The sequence below is a fragment of the Chelonia mydas genome, chromosome 1, assembly GCF_015237465.2.
Source record: "Chelonia mydas isolate rCheMyd1 chromosome 1, rCheMyd1.pri.v2, whole genome shotgun sequence".
Lineage (NCBI taxonomy): Eukaryota > Metazoa > Chordata > Testudines > Cheloniidae > Chelonia > Chelonia mydas.
Window position 1 is genome coordinate 261,066,121 of NC_057849.1, and position 20,947 is coordinate 261,087,067.

The window sequence follows — 20,947 nt, forward strand, 5'->3', positions numbered from 1 at the left end:
TGCACACTGTGACTGGAAGAAACCAAATCCGAAAGTCAATGGGCATTTTGCCTGAGTAAAGATTGAATTAAGACAGAAGTTTCTGCGTGCCTGGCTGAACATGGAAGTGAACCCTTTGACTGGATCTCAGCTTCTAGGCAGCTGATTGAAACTATGTTCCTGGGAAGTTGGGAAAGGGGAGGGGAGGGCAGGAAAAAAAGCAATTTATCTGTATTATTATTGCCACCCAAATAATGAAATGAGTTGGAAAACAGAGTCAGCCTTTCAGTGATTTATTTACCATGAAACAAACACCACCCATGATTAAGGGTATGTTTTAGTCATGGGTATTTTTAGGAAAAGTCATGGACAGGTCATGGGCAGTAAACAAAAATTCACGGCCGTGACCTGTCCATGACTTGTACTATATACCCCGACTAAATCTTGGGAGTGCCGCGGGTGCTCATGTGGGTGTGTGGGTGCTTGGGGGGAGTGAACCAGGGGCGCTGTGGGTGCCTGAGGGCCCTGCAGGTGTTGGGGGGGGCAATACGGGGGGCTCAGCAAGTGCTGGGGGAGTGGTCTGGGGGGCATCATGGGTGCTGGGGTGGGGTGGGGGAGGAGTTGGCAGGGCTGGCAGGCTCCCTACCCACATGTCCCTCCCTAAGCTCGTAGCTCCGTGTGCTGCCAGCTCCGCAGCTCCCATTGTCTGGGAACCAATGAGAGTTGTGGGGGTGGTGCCTGCGGGAGGAGGCAGCGCTTGGAGCTAGGAGCTGAGGGAGGAACATGTGGACAAGGTAAGCGCCGCCCAGAGCCTTCACCTCTTCCCGCGCCCCAACCCACAGCCCTGAACCCTCTCCCATACCCAAACTCCTCCTTTTGCTGTTTGGGTGGCGGGGGACGGTGGCCTAAGACTGCCCCGGCAGTGGCAGGTGTGACTGGTCCAGGGGTTGCCTGAGCTGCTTGGGCAGCCCTGGAGCCAGCACACTGGCCGCTGCAGAAGTCACGGAGGTCATGGAAAGTCACGGAATCCATAACTTCCACGACCTCTGTGACAAACTTGCAGCCTTACTCATGATGAATATTGAAAAGAAAGGGAGAAGGTGTGACCAGTCTGGCTGGTCTCTTCTAGCTGATCTTCCTGTGCTCTCTGGTCTGAATTGTAGGTTGCTGTGTGTCCAGGGCTGGCCTTAGCTGGCCAGGAGTTAGTTGTGGGGTATTGGCTTTGCGTGAGCAACGTTGGAGATCACACAATACATCTGCACTCACACCAAGATAAAACACTTTCGCTCACATGCAATCCACAGGGCCATTTTCGTGTGGTCAGAGACGTGCAAACAGCACTCACGTAGGTAGATGGGTACTCACACAAGTGGAGATGTGCACACACTTGTACACCCATTACTTACATGGTATGGATATGCTGGACTGATGGCTGAGATCACATACACATACAATACACCCACCCTTCACACCTCCCACCCCAAATATACACAACACTTCTAGTACTGGGTCTTTATTTAGTGTCTGGTAGCCAGAAAGGCAGCAGGCACCCAGCACTGGGGTATGGATGTGATAGAATATCAGAGATCACACACATACAGGAATACATATACACTGACACAAAATAGCTTCACATTCATTTCATTAAATCAGCATCGCATCGGAGTCATTACTCGTGTGTGGTGATCATTCTCGGATGTGAGATGCTCTCAGTGACAGCTGCTTTTGTTTTCTTAAAGTACATAAAATCACATGTTCCAAGAACATGGGAGGGGCAGAAAACAAGGACAAAAATTCAAACTTTGCTACTCTGGCTTGTCTCTCTCTCTTCCCCCCTCCTTCCCCCCCAAGAGTTTCCTCAGTGCTTCATACATTTAAATCCTCCTCTTTAGGTCATTTTTTCATCCCTGCACTGTGATTCTGAAGTTCCTCCTGTTTAGCTAGTTCTGCATGTGGGACTGAAAATGTACCTAGACCTAAGCCTTTTTCCTACTAATCTAAAGCTAGCTTCCAAGTCCTCTCTCCTACACCTATCTTAGGTACTTATATGGCCCCCACTACCTCAATGTGTAAGCAGTTCAGAATATGTAAAGTATTGAGTGCACCATACCCTGGGGGTGGTGGGGGTGGTAAGGAAGCGCTATTATTCCCATTTTACAGATGGGGAATGGAAGCACAGAGGGGCCAAGTGACTTGCCCAGAGTCACACAAGAACTCTGGGGCAGAGCAGGGTCTCTTCTAAGTGCTAGGCTAGTGCCCTAATCCCTGGACCACCCATCTCTTCTACATCACTCTCTGTCATGAATACCGATATACATCCCAACCGCAGACTCCTCCACAGCACTCGCTAACGGTGTATTGCTGTCTCATGAGACCTGCCACCCTCACACTCATATCCCAAGACGCCTAACTATTGACATCTCTACCTATTGAATCCCGTTCAACATCTCACAACTGGAACCTCCTTTTTGCCTGGGGAACTGTCACTGTCCTCTACATATTTCAAGAGGCGAGTCCTCCTCTTAGGGAATTTGTCTCCCCCCCCCCTTCCACTTTTTCCCCCTCCCATTCCGAGAGCTGTACTTGGTTTCCTGCAATCTACATGTTTTGTACCTATTTGAATTCAGACATTTATCTCCCTTTTTGATAGGGTGTTGCACTGGCTGGTGAGTGAATAGGAGACTTTCCATCAGACACTAGCACTGACTTGCTTTGCCCTGTGGAATGCTTCCCTCTGGGTTGGAAGCCATTATTTTTAACATGTTCTTAAACATTTTTCCTTTTTTTAAATACAATTCTAAAAGCTTAAAATAACTCTATACAAATAAATAGGAAAAAATGTATCACAATTTCCACTTTGTCCCACAGCACGTGGCAAGGAAAATACCTCTCTACACGGGACAGAATACTTTTTGGTGCATAGCTCCTACTGAGATATTGTGTGTGCTGTACTGCCATCTAGTGGATATAGTTTGTCACATCTCTGGCCACTTAAGTAGGAAATTTGTGGGTGCTAGATATTACAATAGATCTCACTCCCTTTACCTCTATGAGAAGAAGAATTCACAGGTTATTTACAACCAGGGAGCAAGACCAGGCAAGGAGTCTTTTGATCTAACTCCAGACCCGTTCCTCTCTGACATCATGGAGCGGCACCAGATGGGAGCCAAGGAAATTTGGGCAGATTAACCTTTAATCCAGCATTTACCCAGCTGGGCTTCCACTAAATGTAGGCTCTGGAGTCGTTCCTGTCATTTACCCTACAGGCTAGATCTCCATCATGACCTCAGATTTTAGTTCAGTGCTGCAGGGAGGTAAAAGCATAAACTCCCTTTTAGGGACATGCTTGCTGTCATATTTAAATCAGAACCTTGTGACTTGTTCCCAGCTGTGGGGATGGGTGCCACAAATGCTTGTACAAATAACAACAGTAATAAAAATAGTGAATAATGCAGCATCTCTAATGACACTCTTAGTTTTGGCTGTTTCAGCTGGATGTTCCCTGAGGTTTGACCGTGATCCTGGCACTTGAGCTGGGATTTCTTGTGTTGGAGGAAAGTTCTGCTCTGGATTCTAAGAGTTCACAAACTTCGTCCATTGCTCTGATGCAGGACTCAAGGTTTTCAGCCAGTTTCTGGATTTTTGCCTTTAGCACAGCTTGGCTCACCTTTGTGACCTCCCTCGTGTACTCTGGCACAAGAAAGTTGCGCGAACCGTAGAATACCATGAAGCAGAGGGAATTGTACAGCGAGATGGAAGCGTTTTTCTCTGACTGGAGCAACAGGGGGTCCATTGGGCCCTGTCCACGATGGAGGAATTCTAGGCAGCTCAGGATTTCCCTCATCTGGTTCTGACAGTTCACTGCGATCTCCTGCACCCTTCTCAGTTCCCTGGAGTTAGAGAGCACTAAGGAGAGATCGGAAGTGACATTGACAGCCCCTCCGGCAGAGGCTACGCCCAGCCCCACAGCAGAAGCCAGGAGAGATGCTCCTAAAGTGGCAGGGCTCAAGGAGAGCCCCACGATGGCTGTGATTGCTCCTACTGCACTCAGGGAACTCCCGGTGATGTTTGCAATCAGGGATCGCCTGCGCAGCTTGTTGATGTTACGTGCAATCTCGCGAAGCTTCCTGATCTGGCCATGCAGTCTGCTTCTCTGATTCAGCAGCAGCATTTGGAAGTGGCGTGTAGGGTCCAGTGCTGTAGGAAAGGTTGTAGCACTTCTCTCCATGGCCCTGTCAGGAAATACAAACAGATGGGCTTTACTCAGCCGGTCAGTCTTAGGAGTGTGTGTTTGAGGATTGGTTCAAGGCCCTGTCTGCCATATCAAGGTAGTGCAGATACCAGGGAGGTGAATCCCAGGCACCTCTTCCTTGATGGAGATCCTATGGGATTTATTCTGGGTCCTTTCTATTTAAAGGTGGCAAATACAGAGACTGATGAGGTGAAGCCTAGAGGGGTAATCCCTAGGACATGGATTCTCAGTGGAGGTCAGGTTCCCCATGGGGAGTTGCAAACATGTTTCAGGAGGGTCCTGCATCCATCGTCTTTTTCTTTAAGGTTAGTTGGGAGTCAGATCCTGAAACATTTTTCTATTGTCACTGTATGGAAAATGTTAAGAACCATGTTTCTAGGGTGAATTTGAATGGGAAGATAGTAGAATAAATGATTAAACAATCAATTTGTAAGCACTTAGAGGATAATAAGGTGATAAGTAATAGCCAACATGGATTTGTCAAGAACAAATCAGGCAAAACCAATTTAATTTCTTACTTTGACAGGATTACTGGCCTAGTGGATGGGGGGAAGCTGTAGACAGGATATATCTTGATTTTAGTAAAACTTTTGATACATTCCCACATGACATTCTTCAAATACGTTAAGTACTGTAATAAAGAGGATGGTAACTGATTATTTTCCAGGTCGCCTGGAGGTAGGACAAGACCTAATGGACTTATTCTGCCGCAAGGGTGATTAAGGGTAGATATTAGGAAAATCTTTCTAATTATAAGGATAGTTAAGTCCTGTAACAGGCTTCCAAGGGAGGTTGTGGAATCCCTATCATTGAAGGTTTTTAAGAACAGGCTGGACAAATACCTTTCAGGGATGGTCTAGGTTTACTTAGTCCTGACTCAATGTGGGGGGGCTGGACTTGGTGACCTCTTTTCAGGCTGTGAGCCTTGTGTGATCATTACTTCACTACCGGTGCCCTGTACTTAGCTTAAGGGAAAAGTGCAACAATCTAATGATAATGCCTGGCTCTTTATAAAGCACTTTTCATAGTTGCTGTCAAATCGCTTTCAAAAGTATCGTTATCCCCATTTTACAGATAGGTAAACTGAGGCACAGAATGACATGACTTGCCCAAGGTCACACAGCAGCAGAGCTGGGAAGAGAAGCAGATCTCCTGAGTCCCAATGCAGTGGCCACACTGCCTCCCTAGCTAAAGCAGCTTTGCAAAGGAGCTACAAATATGTGTACACTGCAGCCAGCGGTGTGATTGCAGCATGTGTAGCTATCCCTGAGCTAGCTTTAATCTAGCAATGGTGAGTACCAATAGCGGTGAAGTTGTGGCAGGATGTACTTCAGCACGAGCTGTACAAATTTGCCCAAGATCTGGGGTATTACTTGGGCAGCTAATCCGTGCTGAAATCCATGCTGCCGCGCCTTCAGTGCTTTTGGTACTTGTACTAGCTAGATTAAAGCTTGCTCGGGTATATCTATACGACCTGCAATCACATCTCACATCTACAGTGCAAGGGGTTCTCAGGACAAATTATTTAGTGGCCTCAGAGTGCGGCCCCCGACTCTTGCTGGTGGCCGCTCTCACACTTTCCCCTAAAATACTTAATTAGCATTAGGAAAAACAAATAAATATGCACATATACACGTCCAAATCATTGTAATTTATTTATTGCTAGCTAGCAAGTCTGCTGTGAAAAGTGGTATTAACAAACATACAAGTATCACTTGTCACAGCAGACTTACTCAGCCCCAGGAAGTCTGGGGACAAACTAAGCCCTGGATGGGGGATCAGGAGAGGCAACAGGGCCCAGGGGCAATGGCGGGGGGGAGTGTTGGCCAGGGGAGGAGGCGGGGGGGAGAGGGGTTGGAGCCTAAAGCCCCGTGGCTGGTGCCCAAAGCCTTGTGGCAGGAGCCTGCCTTCCCTGCCACCCCCGGGCTGAAGCCCAAATCCTGAGCCCCACCGCCCCTGGGAAAGTGGGGAACTCACCGGCTGCCCAACTCTTGCTAGAAGCCCCAGCAACCAAGGCTGTCCACCGAGGACACCAGGGATGGGGAGGGGGCACTGGTTTCCCCCTCCCCAGTCACAGCCCAGGCGGCTGTAGCCACAAGAAGAGCCCCTGGTGGCCACATGGTGGCCACATTTGATGAACACTGGAGATAGACCCTTAGAGGTTGTTTCCTATCTGATACAATTTCATGTGGAAAGACAGGCAGCCACTAGAGTGCCAGAGGATGAAAGATTTCTATGGCAGGGATCCTAACCCACCCCAACTCTAGAAGACACAGGTAACCAAATCAACGCATTAACACTATTCTCAACCACCGTTCCTGTCCCCTAAACTGGTACAGATGACAAGCACTGAGCCAAACATTTGCACAGAACATAATCTGATATGATGATAATATATAAGAAATCAATTCTGGTAGCCCCTTAATCATTTGTGCGACTGATTTTCTTGCTGAGAAAATGAACATTTTTCTAAAAAGAAAACTGCAGTCGCACAGACACTATTAGTAAAATAATAATTTTAAATATAGCCCCCTCCATTCCAGGCTTCCCTGGGGTCTCTCCCAATTTACAGGGAGAACAGAATCTCCAGCCGTTCTCTCCCTCCCCCAGTTTTCAGAAAAAAGTTCCCTATGTAATTAATTATTTAAATAATAATAATGATTAATATAATTAATAATAGAGATGTGTCTGAAACAGACCAAAAACGTTTCTGGGCAGAATACTGTTTCCTAATCAAGGGTGCTGAAGGGGTCCCGAGGAATAATATTTCCAACTTACCTTTTGTTTCCAGCCAGTCTCACCAAGGACAAATTTTATGCTGTTTCTGGATGAACCCAATTTATAGTTCCCACGAACCAATTGCTGCAGTGGGAATGCTTTGCCTCATAGTGGGAGTTTGCCATTTCCTGCCCCCCTCGTCCAGAAGGATGTGACACACTGGAAAGTGACCTGGAGACAGTGCAGCACACATCATGTTCAGGAAATGATCCCGTCAAATGAACATTGTGTGTTCGCTTTTCCTGAAGTGCAGAAAAAAAAAATCCGACTATTCCTGGCTCTGAATGAGAGCAGTCATCCTCTTAGGGGAATCACTGCCCTTCCTCCCCTTTAAATAGCTAGTGACTTTATCTAGTACTACACCGAATGAGATGAGTGCTAGCCAGTCAGCTTGCTGGATGAGTGAACCCTCATGTGCTTGTAACAAATAAGGAATAAATAAAATACACTTTCAACCAATCAGTTTATTCGCTAAGCCTAGTGTACTTTTAAAAACTGAACTCTGATGGAGATCCTAGCTCCTGACTGGCTGGAGCACACACACGACATGAAAGAATCACTGGCCTACACCAGGGAAGCTGTCATCGGTGGCGAGCAATCGGTGTAGCTGCACCAGTGCTGACTCTTGAGTATAGACATGATCATGCAGAGGTTTGTAGTGACTGAGCTAATAGAGTTTTATCCCTTATCCTGACTTTGTTTTGTTTACAGTCCTTACCTGTTGTGTCATATTGAATCGAGGCTGTACATTCCTCAGGGTATGGACTGTATTTATATTTCCTTTTGTTAGGTGCCTAGCATGGTATTGGACGTTCAAATAATTTGTGACCAGAAAGAAGGGATGCATTTGCTGGATAAATTAGTCATAATGAATTAGTCACCCAGCTCTAGTTCTAACACACCCTCTGGCCTGCCTTTAGACAAGCAACGTTGGCAAAGTCCTGGGTGTGCCATATTTTTCCCGGGAAAGTGCATATTCCAAGAGAGGGCCGCCTCAGTGGCATTCTTTGTATTATTGACCATGTCAGTTACCAAAACCCCAGTGTAAGCTGAAAATCCTCTTGTAGTAGCCAGCTATCTACCTATGCACACAGGATGGCCTTTTAGTTAGTTGGCAGGTGGTCTCTCACCAGAAGTGTTATAAATAATCAGACCTGAGGATATGTTTGTTGGTGTGAAGGTTTGCATGGCACTGAGGATGGGAGGATGGATGTGGCTGAGGAGATGGTGGAGAAGACAGAACAAACATTGAACAGCTACAGGCGACCCCTGCCGATAGTGGTGGGGGGGGGCGGAGTGAGGGCAGCGGCTTCAGCAGTGTTACTGAGCATGCTCAGTCCATGTAAGCATGCTCAGTACAAGCCAAGCAGCAAACCTGCCCTCCCCCGCCCCCGCGTCTCCTCTGGACTATCACCATTCATACAACAAAGTGCTGTTAAGGACAAGTATACTGGAAGTACTGACCTAGATATCTGTGATTAAATGAACCACACCATGTTTCATTTGTAGAGTTGATTGGATTCCAGCCCCCACCAATGGAAAAATTTGACTTTTCAAAAATCTCAAAACTGAAAAAAAAAAATGACCAGCCGTATGCATTTGGTTTGCAACCTCTCTTGCAGAGCCTAAAACTTGATGAGGACGGGTGCACTGCTCTGAGCACAGGGCTAGGAACCAGGAATGTCTGAGTGTTAATTCTGACTCTGTTGCCGGGACAAGTCAAGTATCCTCTTGGACTCATGTGGCTCCTCTGTAAAATGGTAAGAATATTTCTCAACATCACCCAGGTGATGTGAAGATTCATTAATTTGTATTTGTCCCATGCTTTGAAGATGAAAAGTGCCAGGTAAGTGACAAAAATGTTTTGTTGGGGAAGAGAATGTACACAAATGCAGTTGTGAATGGAATGTTGTATTGGGGCTTCAAATACATCAACAACTTCTGGGGCTTTGACAGGCCAAAAGGGTGTGTTTTTCAATTGTATTTGCTCAATTGAATTAGCGTAACACAACTAAAAACCCTCTAAAATTCTTGTACGGCTACATTAGGAAAATGGTTGAGTTGTTTAAAACATGCTAGCTAATACCTTTTCAAAGCCGAGATCTAGTCTACACTACAGAAGTTTGCTGGTATAACTATACAGATATAATCCGCCTAGCATAGGTGTAGTTTATACTGTACCTGCAAAAGAGGGCTTTTGCCAATATGACTTTTTCCAGTTTGTCGAACAAAATATGCTATGCTGGTCAAAGGACTTTTTTGCAGGTATAACTGCATTTGCGCAAGGGCTTTTGCTGGTATATAAAGTCATAAAAATCCACATCTCTAACTGGCATTATTACACTGGCAAAAGTTTTACGTGTATAGCCAGGGCAAGTTGTAGTTTTTAACATGTTAACACTGCCAGCTAACACAGCTTGAGATGTGTTAACCTGCCTTTTAATAAGTGTTATCAGGGTTTCAGCTGTGGGGAGCTGACATGATTGAACAAGCATGACTGGCAACACATTATCTTTGCCTGTGAAGACAGGGCCTTGTAGCCTAGAGGAGACTGACAGCTCTAGTATCACCACCATCCCAATGGACAGTGAAGCAATTTCAGCTGCTTTGTGGTTGATCTTGTCAGCAGCATTCCTCCCCGTGGGACTGTGAGCATGGAAATAATGGCTGCTTCCACAGCTCCTTGTGGCCTTGTCTAGGAAAAAAGTGCTTTTTCAAGCATTTGAGCCACAGGTTTTAACTGTGTCTATGTTGGTGCAAAGTGGGGTTGTCAGTTGAGCTAACTGGATTGAACCCCCCCGCCAACCTCTCTTTCCCTAGCGTAGACAAAGCCATAGAGGCCCAGCGATAAAACACAGGGCAAGTAGCAGGGGGAGGTTGATTGGCCAGTACCTTACATGGCCAGCTACCTCCCACCCCCAACTATACAACAGAGAGGAGGACAGATTATTGTCTTTTGCATGAGCCTGACTGTAACACTTCCACTCTCCCTCACTCCTTTTGGTGGCCAGGTGGGAACCAGAGGCAGCAATCTGACAGAGATAAGCACAGCACCCTTTGGAGTAACTGACTGCTTGCCAGAGCCAGGAAGGATATTTTTGCTACGGTGTTCCCCACCACAATTTAATCTAGCGTGGAGGGCTCCCCCACCCTCAACAAGGATGCATGTTTTATGCCTTCCTTGGAGGACTGATCAGTTCAGTTATTCAAGGGATTTCACAGGAGTTTTCCAACACTTTTTATTCTCTGTCAAGCAGCCCTTGGAGGAACTCCAGATCACTCGGTTAAGCTAGGGTCTGGCGACTTGAAGGCTAGTTGTTTGGTATTTTTCTCTTGCAGCAAGCAGTGGGGCAGAAGGTCATGTACGGAAAAGTGACATGGGACCAATCAGCACCCCTCTGGTGCAGGGAGCCCCACTGAGCAGGATTTCCCACATCTGGATTACCTGGTTGTGTGTCAATGCCAGGGATCATAGATTCATGAGGTTGTTAGCCTCGCTGTAGTGATGGGCTGCCCTGAATAGGAGGTCACATGATAGGCACTGGGAACTCAGCTAATGGAGCTGGTCACTGGGATATGATTGACAGGCCAGCTATTCCCACCCCCATGACCTTTTGCACATCCATCCAGTTGGCTAGAGCTAAACTGTTACCAATAAAGGTCATTGCAAATCTTTGCACCACAAATCTGCATAGTGTACTTTAGATACAAGATTGGCATTAACATGTGTGGGCATGGGACTAGGCTGTCTATAAGGACTTTGCTATCTCTAATTTCTATCTTGTAAAAAAACCCCCCACAAATTTCTAGAGTTTTCCACTCTATTCCTTGTTCTGTTTTATTTCTTGTGCACACATAGGAGAAATGAAACATTAGAATGTCAGAAGCCCCGTCATTCACATTACACTCAGTTACAGTTTGGATGGCACGATCACATTTCCTGTACACTCATATGATAATGATTTCCAATCAAAAATATTTCCCTTGGGAAATGAGTGGTCCAGGTAAACATTCTGGATAATGGAGGGTGATAAGACATGGTCCCACATATAAAGGTCACTTATTTCTCCCACAAAGCTTTGGGCCTTCTCAAAGCTGCCCCAGAATGTGTCTGGATCTTGCCCCAGCATGACAATGCCCTTTGGTTGGATCCTATGCCCTGGTCTCAGCACTTTTCTTAGGCTCCTTTTACCATTTACCCAAAAGGCTGTGAGACCAGATTTGGATTCCCAGGTCACACACATGTGACTCCCAAAGGTATTGAGTTTGGGGAGGGTGAAGTGCACTCCAGGACCACTCAGGTACAAACTAAAGGTGCCATTAAACTCTTGCCACACATTGAGTTCATCATAGTACTTGGTGCGGTAGGAGAAAAGAATGATTTCTCGATTGGGTGGTAACTCTGAGGCCGCCTTCATGCAAAGTGTGAATGCTTCAAGACTCAAGGGCTGTGCTGGAGACAGAACAACATAGCTATTGTCTGTTTCTTCCGGGAAAATAAAGGCTTTTTCAAGGAGACCTAGGACAGAAATCATAGCTAGTTATAATCACACCTATCCCACAGCAACTGCAATTCTTCCATCACCTGACCTTCTTTGAGGCATAAATGGGTTTGATCAGAAGACCAGGAGAGAAGACAGAATGTGAGTAAGGCAACATGTCCAGAAGTAATGAAGAACCTTCCACAAACGTGTCCACCTTTCAAACCAAGTGTGTGATACCAGCTGAAGAGAAAAGGATTTACTTTTCAATATATGATTTCATTCATTCTCCTTCACAGCCTTTGTGCTGCATGATAGGGTGGTTTGAATAAGTATTGCCAAATGGTGTGTCACGTGTGTGATCATGCTCAGTCGTCATAAGTGATGGGTGAACCTTGACATGTTCTGAGGTAGCTGGGCTTTGATGAGATCACCCATTCAAAAAGGCATATACTCAAGTATATTAGGGGGAAGGATGGTCCCGTGGCTGTCTCTTGTCTTATACTTAGATTGTAAACTCTTTGGGGGCAGAGACCAACTTTTTGTTCTGTATTTGTACAGCGCCTAGCACAATGGGGTCCTGGTCTGTCACTAAAGCTACAAGGCTCTATGGTAGTACAAGATAATAATAATAACCCCTGCCATTGAGAAACAGAGGAAGGGATAACAGTACTTATGTGAGCTTTTTCTCCCCTTTGAGGGCGAAGGGGAGTCTGTGATGGAAGCTTTAAAAAAAGAACAGAAGATGTTAAAGAGGAAGAAAATCTGAGGTTTTTGCTTCAGCTAGTGCAGGATACAAATTATCACTGATATATCTTAAACTTGACATAATTTAAAGGGACACTGTCACAGAGTTTGGGCCCAAAACTAGACCTTTAAAATTATTATAGTGTAACCCACACTCTCTCATGGCTCTCCTTAGAGCCCTGCGCAGATACAAAATTTGCATCCGCATCTGATCCATGATCCGCAAACATGGTCTCCGGATATCAAATGGATATCTGCGATTTGCAGGGCTTTAGCTCTCTGTACTTCTTGAGGAGATAGTCAATAGAAGCTCATGCTTTTAGGTGTAGAGGTCTTGGGTTCGCTGCTGACCGCCCATCCAGGGGAAGCATGTTACAATAGGAAGTAAATAATAATATGAGTATATCACTGCAGTTGCAAACAACATAATTAAGACCGAGAAGAGAAAGTTGGTGGGTACGTTAAGGGGCTGGGATCAGGAGCCCTAGGTTTTATTTTCAGTTTTACACTGACTCACCCTTTGAACATGGATACATTACTTATCCTTTTTTCCTCATTTAACCTCATTTCCCCCCACCTGTAAAAGGAGGATAAAACTACTTGCATACCTCAAGGGGGCATGGGAGGTAGCAATGCCTAATGCTTTTAAACTGCTCTGAGACCCTCAGATAAAAGTACTATATAAAGTGTGAAGTGTCATTACTATTTGAAGGTTTCACCTACAGCCCCAACTGAAACCTCTCCAGCGCATCATCAAGGATCTACAACCTACCCTGAAGGACAATCCCTCACTCTCACAGACCTTGGGAGACAGGCCAGTCCTCGCTTACAGACAGCCCCCCAACCTAAAGCAAATACTCACCAGCAACTACACACCACACAACAAAAACACCAACCCAGGAACCAAACCCTGTAACAAACCCCGGTGCCAACTCTGTCCATATATCTATTCAAGGTACACCATCATAGGACCTAACCACATCAGCCACACCATCGGGGCTCGTTCACTTGCACATCTACCAATGTGATATATGCCATCATGTGCCAGCAATGCCCCTCTACCATGTACATTGGCCAAACTGGACAGTCTCTAAGCAAAAGAATAAATGGACACAAATCTGACATCAGGAATTATAACATTCAAAAACCAGTAGGAAAGCACTTCAGTCTCCCTGGTCACTCAAAAACAGACCTAAAAGTGGCAATTCTTCAACAAAAAGCTTCAAAAACAGACTCCAACATGAAACTGCAGAACTGGAATTAATTTGCAGACTGAACACCATCACATTAAGCCTGAATAAAGACTGAGAGTGGTTGGGTCATTACAAAACCTAAACCTAATTTCCCCCATACTAATTTCTCCCTATTGTTACTCACACCTTCTTGTCAACTGTTTGAAATGGGCCACTCTCAATTACCACTACAAAAGTTATTTTCCCTCCCTCGGTATCCTACTGTTAATTGAATTGTCTCGTTAGACTGACCTCGCACTTGGTAAGGCAACTCCCGTGTTTTCATGTATTTATACTCCTCCTGTATTTTCCATTCCATGCATCTGATGAAGTGGGGTCTAGCCCACGAGAGCTTATGACCAAATAAATTTGTTAGTCTCTAAGGTGCCACAAGGACTCCTTGTTGTTTTTACTATTTGAAGGAGGCTCTGCTCCATACAGGCATGGGGTGGGAATAGGAGCAAGGTGGCTTTATTCCATGTACGTGGCTCTCCACAATCTGGTGCTTTTGTGGGGGTCTACCTGGCTCCTGGCATAAATTAAAATAGCCTCAGAGAGGCCCTAATAATTTATGTGTTGCTGTCCACCACAGTCCTTAGGGGCCACTGCTATACCTGAGACTATCCACAGTGCATCTGTGCTTCGGCCACGTCCCCTTCCCACAGGATGCCTTCTACACTGGGGGCTGTGAGAGGTGGTGGCACAGAGAGCTTGTGGGGGATAGGGAGGATGCTTGGGGGAAGGGTAAGTAGCTAGAACCATCCAGGGAAGCCCCTGTGCTAAAGGTATTCCCAGGAGGGCAGAGCCATTGATTTTACATTACTTTCAGCCACTACTGAAAGCAGCATAAATCAAAAAGCATCAGCAATATTTCAAACACCTTCTTTGTTTAATAAAAACACAGATTTCTGTCTTTTGTTGTCTTTTTTCCTTTCCATCTTCCAGTTTTTCTTCTCTCTCCTTTTAAAATCTCTATCTGCTTCTCTCCCTCCTTTCTCTTTTCTCCAGAGTTCTACCATTTTTCATTGTTCTCTTCTGTGTGTTCATTCTCATTATTCTCTTTCCTGTGTAAAAGTGACCATGATCCCATGGAGTGTAGAACAACGCTCCCTCTCCATGTGTTTTAGCACTGTGTATGTGAGGAATAAGCATAAGCTTTATAGGAGGAATGGTATTAAAGCGAACCTGGAGGATCTGCAGTGATCTCGTCTGCCACATGAACTCGGTGTAATAATGAACAAGAGGTTCTCACTGAAGGTGACCTGAAGCCAGCCAGCCTAATCCTTGAAGCCAAATGTGACTGAAATCAGAATTTGGCCCCAGATATCTGCTATTACTACAGAGAATTTGGAACATTAGCCTTGTAGTTTGAAATCTTGGGTGACATCATGGAATCATCCTGCCTAACTTTCAGTTGAATCTTGTTCATTACCCATTAGACAGAGAAGATGCTGTGTTTCCCTGAGGATGGGTGAAGAACACATGTGGGGAAATAATTTGGCCTCCCTTGTAAACCTGTAGGAAAGGGGAAATGGAGATGCAGATCTGCGCAACTCCTTCCTGAGAAAGCTTGGGAAAGGAAGAGTGATCAATAGGGTGGCTCCAGTCATCTGTGTAAACAGTGGACGAAGAGGACTTTGGGTGATCTGGGAGACTGATAATCTATTCATACTTCAGAGGGAGAGAGAGAGTGTGTGTGTATATCACATATATGCTCCTGTAGTAAGTGTTTACATACTGTATTTTCCACTCCTGATTTTGATCTATCTGCTATTTTTTCCTTAGTGCATAATTTAAAACACTAGAAATAAGAACAAAGCTCTAAATCTCCATAGTTTTATAACTATTACTTTATAGATTATAAAGAATCAGAACTGTGGAGAACAATGATCAATCTGTGATAACTTGCTGTCACTGGATTATAACTAATGTTGAGGAGAGAGAATTCTATGCCCCAAGTAATAATACAGATGAAGTAATACAGATGGTTTCGTGGCAGCATAAGCACATGAAAATTACCCACTAAGGTTATGTTTTTCATTTATCCAGGAATACCGTTCTGCTTTATACTCCACTCCAGGCAAGAGCCAGTGGAATCATCCCCTGGTGTAAAGCCATTTCCTGGGGAGATATTCTAAAATCTTTGGCCTCACCAGCCTCTCAAAGGTCCCAGTTTCCAGGAACAACCAGTTCAGATGACTGCTATTAATTAAACTGGGAAGAACGTCTTCAGTCTAAGGAAACATCCACCAGCTAAGTAAAGAGACTTAAATTTGCAAAGTATATTTCAAGTAATAAAAAAGGGATTTATTTCACATTGTTGCCAGTTTGTTCTGCACAATGAGGTGTTTAACTAGCATTTCTAGAGATAATTTTTTTTGTCTCATCCTGAGCATACAGTAAACACCATCCACATCTATTACTTGCCTTTTCCTACATATACATAACTGCAGCATCTCCTAATATTCTTCATTAAATGAGGAATTGATCTTCATGTAGCCTAAGTTTTGAGTGTGTGCGTTTGAATTAACAGACCTACCGTTCTGTTTTACTGGATTCTGTTCAGGGCTAGTTTTGGGAAGTGGCATCAGCCAGTCAGCCTCAGTGCTCAGGTAGCCTGGGAAATATGAGAGGTTCAGTATTGTTATTACCTTCTATTATTTGGAGGTACACAAATTACCTTCAACTATTTAGCATAGCGGGTCCCTTCCTACTTGTATGTGGGCCAGCTCCAGTCTATTGAGATTAGACATCACTTTCTCTTTTGTAACTCCTGTGGTCCAAAAGGTGTTTTCATCCCTTTGTAACCTGCAAATGTAATTACTCTCTAGTCATTTCAGACCCTAAGAACCATTTCTCCCCAATGCAGGTTAAGCGTCTCCATCTTGCAAAAGTCCATTTTTGAAGCAACTAACAGTTTACCTTTTCACCTCTAGCTTCAGAAGCAGGTTTTCAATCCCATAAAAAATTATAATCTTCACCACCCGCAAAATCATTCTTTCACAGGGGCTTTAATTAAAGCTCTGACCCAGCAAAGCATTTAAGCACTTGCAAAACATCAAGCATGTGAGCAGTTCTATCAATTTTGATAGGGAGTAATCAAGTACTTAAATTTATATACATGCCAAAGTGCTTTGCTGGAACAAGGTCTGCAGAAGGTTGGCTATCAACCAAAAGGGCACGGTCTTAAAAATGTAATTTCAAGTTACCACTGGGTTAAAAAGAGACAAATCCTGTCTGAACAGAGTTAAATAAGCAGTTCTGATTATGATGATTGATTATTATTTATATTAAGATAGTGCCGTGAGGCTAAGTTTGTCTCTAAAGGAAATTGCATTGTATCCTTCCTCCTGGCACAGAAATAAGTAGGATAACACAGGTTTGATTATTTGCTTCTCCATCCCTGTATTCTGCACTTTTTCAGTTTAATCATCCTTGGGACTTTGTCAGAAATCATTGCATCAGCGTGTGTGAATGGACATGAAAAGAATCCAGAAGACTGGATTTTGGTAATTAAACACTGAGTCCTCATTGAGATTTAAGTTACACAGTAGAAAATAAGGCTAATCATTCAAGAAGTTCACCTCTCAGCAGTGGGAGAATTACATTGGCTGCAGGCCTTGCCTGCAAACAATGAGAATCTTCCTCAACTCCAGCCACTGGTAGGTGGACAACAGTGTAACTGCACCCGTCCAAATGCCAATTATAGGCAAGGCAAACTGCTTTCAAGCAGACATAAATGGCACTCATGCAAATTGCGGTTGAGCTTGGCTACACTAGGGGTGTGCACTGGTACTGCTACCTGGTTGGTGGCTAGTGATGGCTGGCATGGAGGCAAATGTCCAGTGTAGGGAAGACATTAGCCTGAGGGAAGCTTTACATCTGATCAATAAATCTTTACATCTGATCGACTTTACATCTGATTGATAAATCTTATAGTTTTTTGCATCTCTATCCTTGCATTGACATTATGATTTTCAGCAATGTACTCACTTAAAGGACTCACAGGCAGACCAAAGACCTGCACTTCACACAGACTGAGGTATTCAGCTCGCCCAGGAATGGTCACTGTCACATACCGCCCTTGCATTTCTTCACAGTCAAATGAGAGGGTTTCCTCATAATCCATGCGGAAAACTGTCCCACATCTGGAAAGAATAGCACTCTGATTAAAAGATAATGAGCTGTTGCACTATACGTGGATAACTAAATCCATGACCAATTTGAATTTTTAAAAGATGTTACATTTTGAGTTAGGGTTGCACAAAACACAGACACATGCTCCTTTTGTCATTCTCATCACTAAAAAAAATGGCTAGTTCTATTTGCTTCAGACTTTTTCCTTTGGGCTGGGCCTGAGCAGAAAACAATCTGAAACTACACTTTTCCTGTAAGTTAGAGTGGGCAGGAAAGCAGGCCAAAGAATGGAGAACATCTTGCAACCTTCACTCTGGAGTCGTGAATGAGTCCAGAATGAGTTAGTGAGCTCAATCCAGTTCCTAGTGGATGGGTATCCTCATCAGAAAAACCACCACCACAACTGGCACTAATTGGTACAGAGTCCTAGAAAAGACCTAGAACTGAACTAGGCATAGAGACCAAAACCCCTTCTTACTTCTTTAATGGTCTCTCCACATTAAGGTGGTAGCAAATGGTATAGGTAACATACGTACGGCCACTGCATGCATTCTATGGATAAAAGGTCGTTCTCCAGAGCTGTCGCTCTAGCCATAACTAGTATTTAGTAAGGGAAAAAGAGACAGCTTCTAATTCATTCCATATTTCTTTGGCCCATAGTGAGTTTGATTTTGGTATGTTCATACAATGACAGCTCAAGATTAGGAAGGATACCTGGGATTCTTTATTCCACCTCGTTCATTAGAGTTCCCAATCCGGATCTCAGCACCGTTTATCCGATCCTTGCAACAGTCTCCTCGGTTTGTTAATGCAACAGAGAAGATTTTATGCTCTGATTTCAAATCCAGCCTCCACCAGGGTGACCATTCTTGACGTGTGTGGGTACACTCTCCCATCAAAGCGTTGGCAGATAAAGAGCCATCGATAGCATTCTGAGCATTATAGGAGTACATATATCTGCTGGACTGGGAGGCAATACCATTCGGTGCTACATTTGGGACTGGAAAGAAAGACAGTTGGTTGTGAAATTACTACAGGTGTAGTACTAGGGAGACTAGTAGCTTCATCAAGGTAATCAGCCCAAGAACGCGTAAGAGTTAGTGCCAAGAGATACAAAATGCAACTCTTTAATGGCAAAATAAGGAAACAGCCAAAGATCTACACATTTTATTGAAAGAAATACCCCCATGCCCACAGCTGCAAAATAAAGTAGATTAAATCAGTCAAGATCTAGCCTATCAAAATCATAAGGCAGAGGCCTGCTTCAGCTATCTGCTGATCCTTATATTGAGAGACAGCTGGCAAATGCCATGCCACATGGTTACTGTCAAGCCAAGCTAAGCCACTTCTCAGCACAGACTGGACATGCTTGGCCTCTGGGATGTCAGATACCTCCACCGACGCTCTACATAGCGTGGGTTAATCTCGCTCAATTTAGACACATCTTTTACTGAAAACTGGCTGGTTGGCTGCCCTACTAATAGACTCAGGTGTCTGCAGAGCACTGTGGAGGACTGGCAGTTCTTTTCCTCGCCTCTTCTCAAGCAGTGACATCCTGCCCCGTTGAAGTCAATGGGAGTTTTGCCATTGACTTCAGTGGGACCAGGATTGCACCCAGCTCACTTTATAGTTGCTCACTATAGGGGATATTGATTTGCTTGCTATGGCCCCAGTTCAGGAAAGCATCCCTTTTCCAGGATAGGACTTAACTTTAAATGCTCTCCTGAATAGGGATGGCCTTAAGCATGTGCTTCAGCACTTTCCTGAATCAGGGCCTGTCACAATATGCTATTGGCATGCTTGCTGTAGGCAGCACTATACACTGGTGCACTCTCCCTGTGACATGTGATATTAGGGTGTACTGTGGACAGATATTATTTGTGCGTGCTCTAGGTTTGTAGTGATGAAAAGATAACTCAAAACCTCTATGAAGTGTTAGTAAAGAGAAAGCTGGAGACTAAGATGTGCTGCATTCCAATCTGCAAGCACCAGCTATATTGTATTTCATATGGCTGAGCTTAAATGAGGTCTGGAAAACCTTATCAAGCACTGCTAATTGTCCCAGACTATTCTGGCTCCTGTCACAGACTCTTGAGGTGACCCGTGCCTGCCGATAGTGGGGGGGTGAAGAGAGGGCAGCCAGCTTCAGCGGTATTACTGAGCATGCTCAGTCCGTGTGAGCATGCTCAGTACAAGCCAAGCAGCAAATCTGGGTGGGGTGGCCAACCCTGCCCGCTTCCCCACCGCAGCGCGCCAGGCTCACCATGTAAATGCTCTCTGATGGGCTGGGCAGCATAATCCGAGGCTATCTGCCATGCCTGGTTGGTTTACTAATGAGTAAGACTGCGAGTTTGTCACGGAGGTCATGGCTCCGTGACTTTCCGGGACCTTGTGACTTCTGCAGTGGCCGGGTAGTGTGACTGGCCCCGGGGGCCACCTGGGCCAGCCACACCAACCGTTGCTGGGCAGTCTTGGGCCACCCCCCTCCCCAGCAGCAGCAGGCGTTTCAGTGTGGGTGGGGGGTGACTTTTACTAAAAATACCTGTGACTAAAACGTAGCCTTACTAATGAGTCTTGGCAGTCTCCCTGTGGCCATACAAGCTAGAAAACAAACAGTTCAACCTGGCCAGGAACACAAGGTGACATTCTGACCCTATTGAAATGAATGGGAATTTTGACACTGACTTCAGTAGGGCTAGGATTTCACCCAGGGTGAAGAGGAAGCACTGCTCCCACGTAGCCGCCTATAGCTACCTGTGCAGTCCTGGTGGCCTGTATACACCCCAACACCTTGTGAACTGATGATGAGACTTCTCCTGTTGTGTATTCTGAGAAGATTTATTTGCTCAGTTCCCAAAAGGCTTCTGCACGCTTTCACAGGCACCATTTATCAGTGCTCACTATAGGTGTGTATTAGCAATGCAGTGGAGATTTGCAGTTTCAGCATGCTCTGCATATAGGCAGGAGCTGAACAAGTAGGCAGAAACTGTCTAGTGGTTACGGTGATTAAGAGTCAGGAAACTTGGAGGCTCTGCCACTGACTTGCTCTTATAGCCTGGTCAAGTTGTTTAATTTCTGTGATCCTCAGGTTTCCTTTCCATACATATAACACCCACCTCTGCAAAATACTTTGAAATCCTTGGATGAAATGCTCTGTATGAATGCAAAATATTATTGCTACCTGCTGTAGGTGAGTAGCATTATTTATAGGCCACCGGGCTCAGCATTTTTCCATATATGTGTAGAATAACACATAATAGACTTGTGCTCTCTCTATTACAGCTTGGGACTATAAAGCATGTGTTCTAGGACAGTGGTTTTCAAACTTTTTTTCTGGCGAC

The 20,947-nt window shown here is 44.9% G+C and overlaps 2 protein-coding genes and 1 long non-coding RNA gene across 6 annotated transcripts in view; 1 reads left to right on the forward strand and 2 right to left on the reverse strand.

Moving 5' to 3' along the window:
• LOC122465404 overlaps positions 1-16,001 on the forward strand; it is a 26,322-nt gene extending 10,321 nt beyond the window's left edge. The window contains exons 2-3 of the long non-coding RNA XR_006290219.1: positions 8,632-8,769; positions 15,519-16,001. This is a non-coding gene — a long non-coding RNA (uncharacterized LOC122465404). The remainder of the gene's footprint in view (positions 1-8,631; positions 8,770-15,518) is intronic.
• On the reverse strand, positions 1,477-7,109 carry APOLD1 (apolipoprotein L domain containing 1). Its single transcript, XM_007064055.4, has 2 exons — positions 7,010-7,109; positions 1,477-4,211 (listed from the first exon to the last, which is right to left on the reverse strand). The coding sequence occupies exon 2, from the start codon at positions 4,205-4,207 to the stop codon at positions 3,467-3,469; it is 741 nt and encodes a 246-aa protein (XP_007064117.2). The 5' UTR covers positions 4,208-4,211; positions 7,010-7,109; the 3' UTR covers positions 1,477-3,466.
• The window catches only part of LOC102947244 (pentraxin fusion protein), a 20,265-nt gene continuing 10,134 nt past the window's right edge, over positions 10,817-20,947 (reverse strand). For all 4 annotated transcript variants that reach the window (XM_043544756.1, XM_037883498.2, XM_043544776.1 and 1 more), the window contains 4 exons: positions 18,321-18,606; positions 17,463-17,617; positions 16,009-16,086; positions 10,817-11,528 (listed from right to left, as the gene is read on the reverse strand). In XM_043544756.1, the coding sequence (XP_043400691.1) occupies positions 10,921-11,528; positions 16,009-16,086; positions 17,463-17,617; positions 18,321-18,606 (1,127 nt within the window). In that variant the 3' untranslated portion in view covers positions 10,817-10,920. The remainder of the gene's footprint in view (positions 11,529-16,008; positions 16,087-17,462; positions 17,618-18,320; positions 18,607-20,947) is intronic.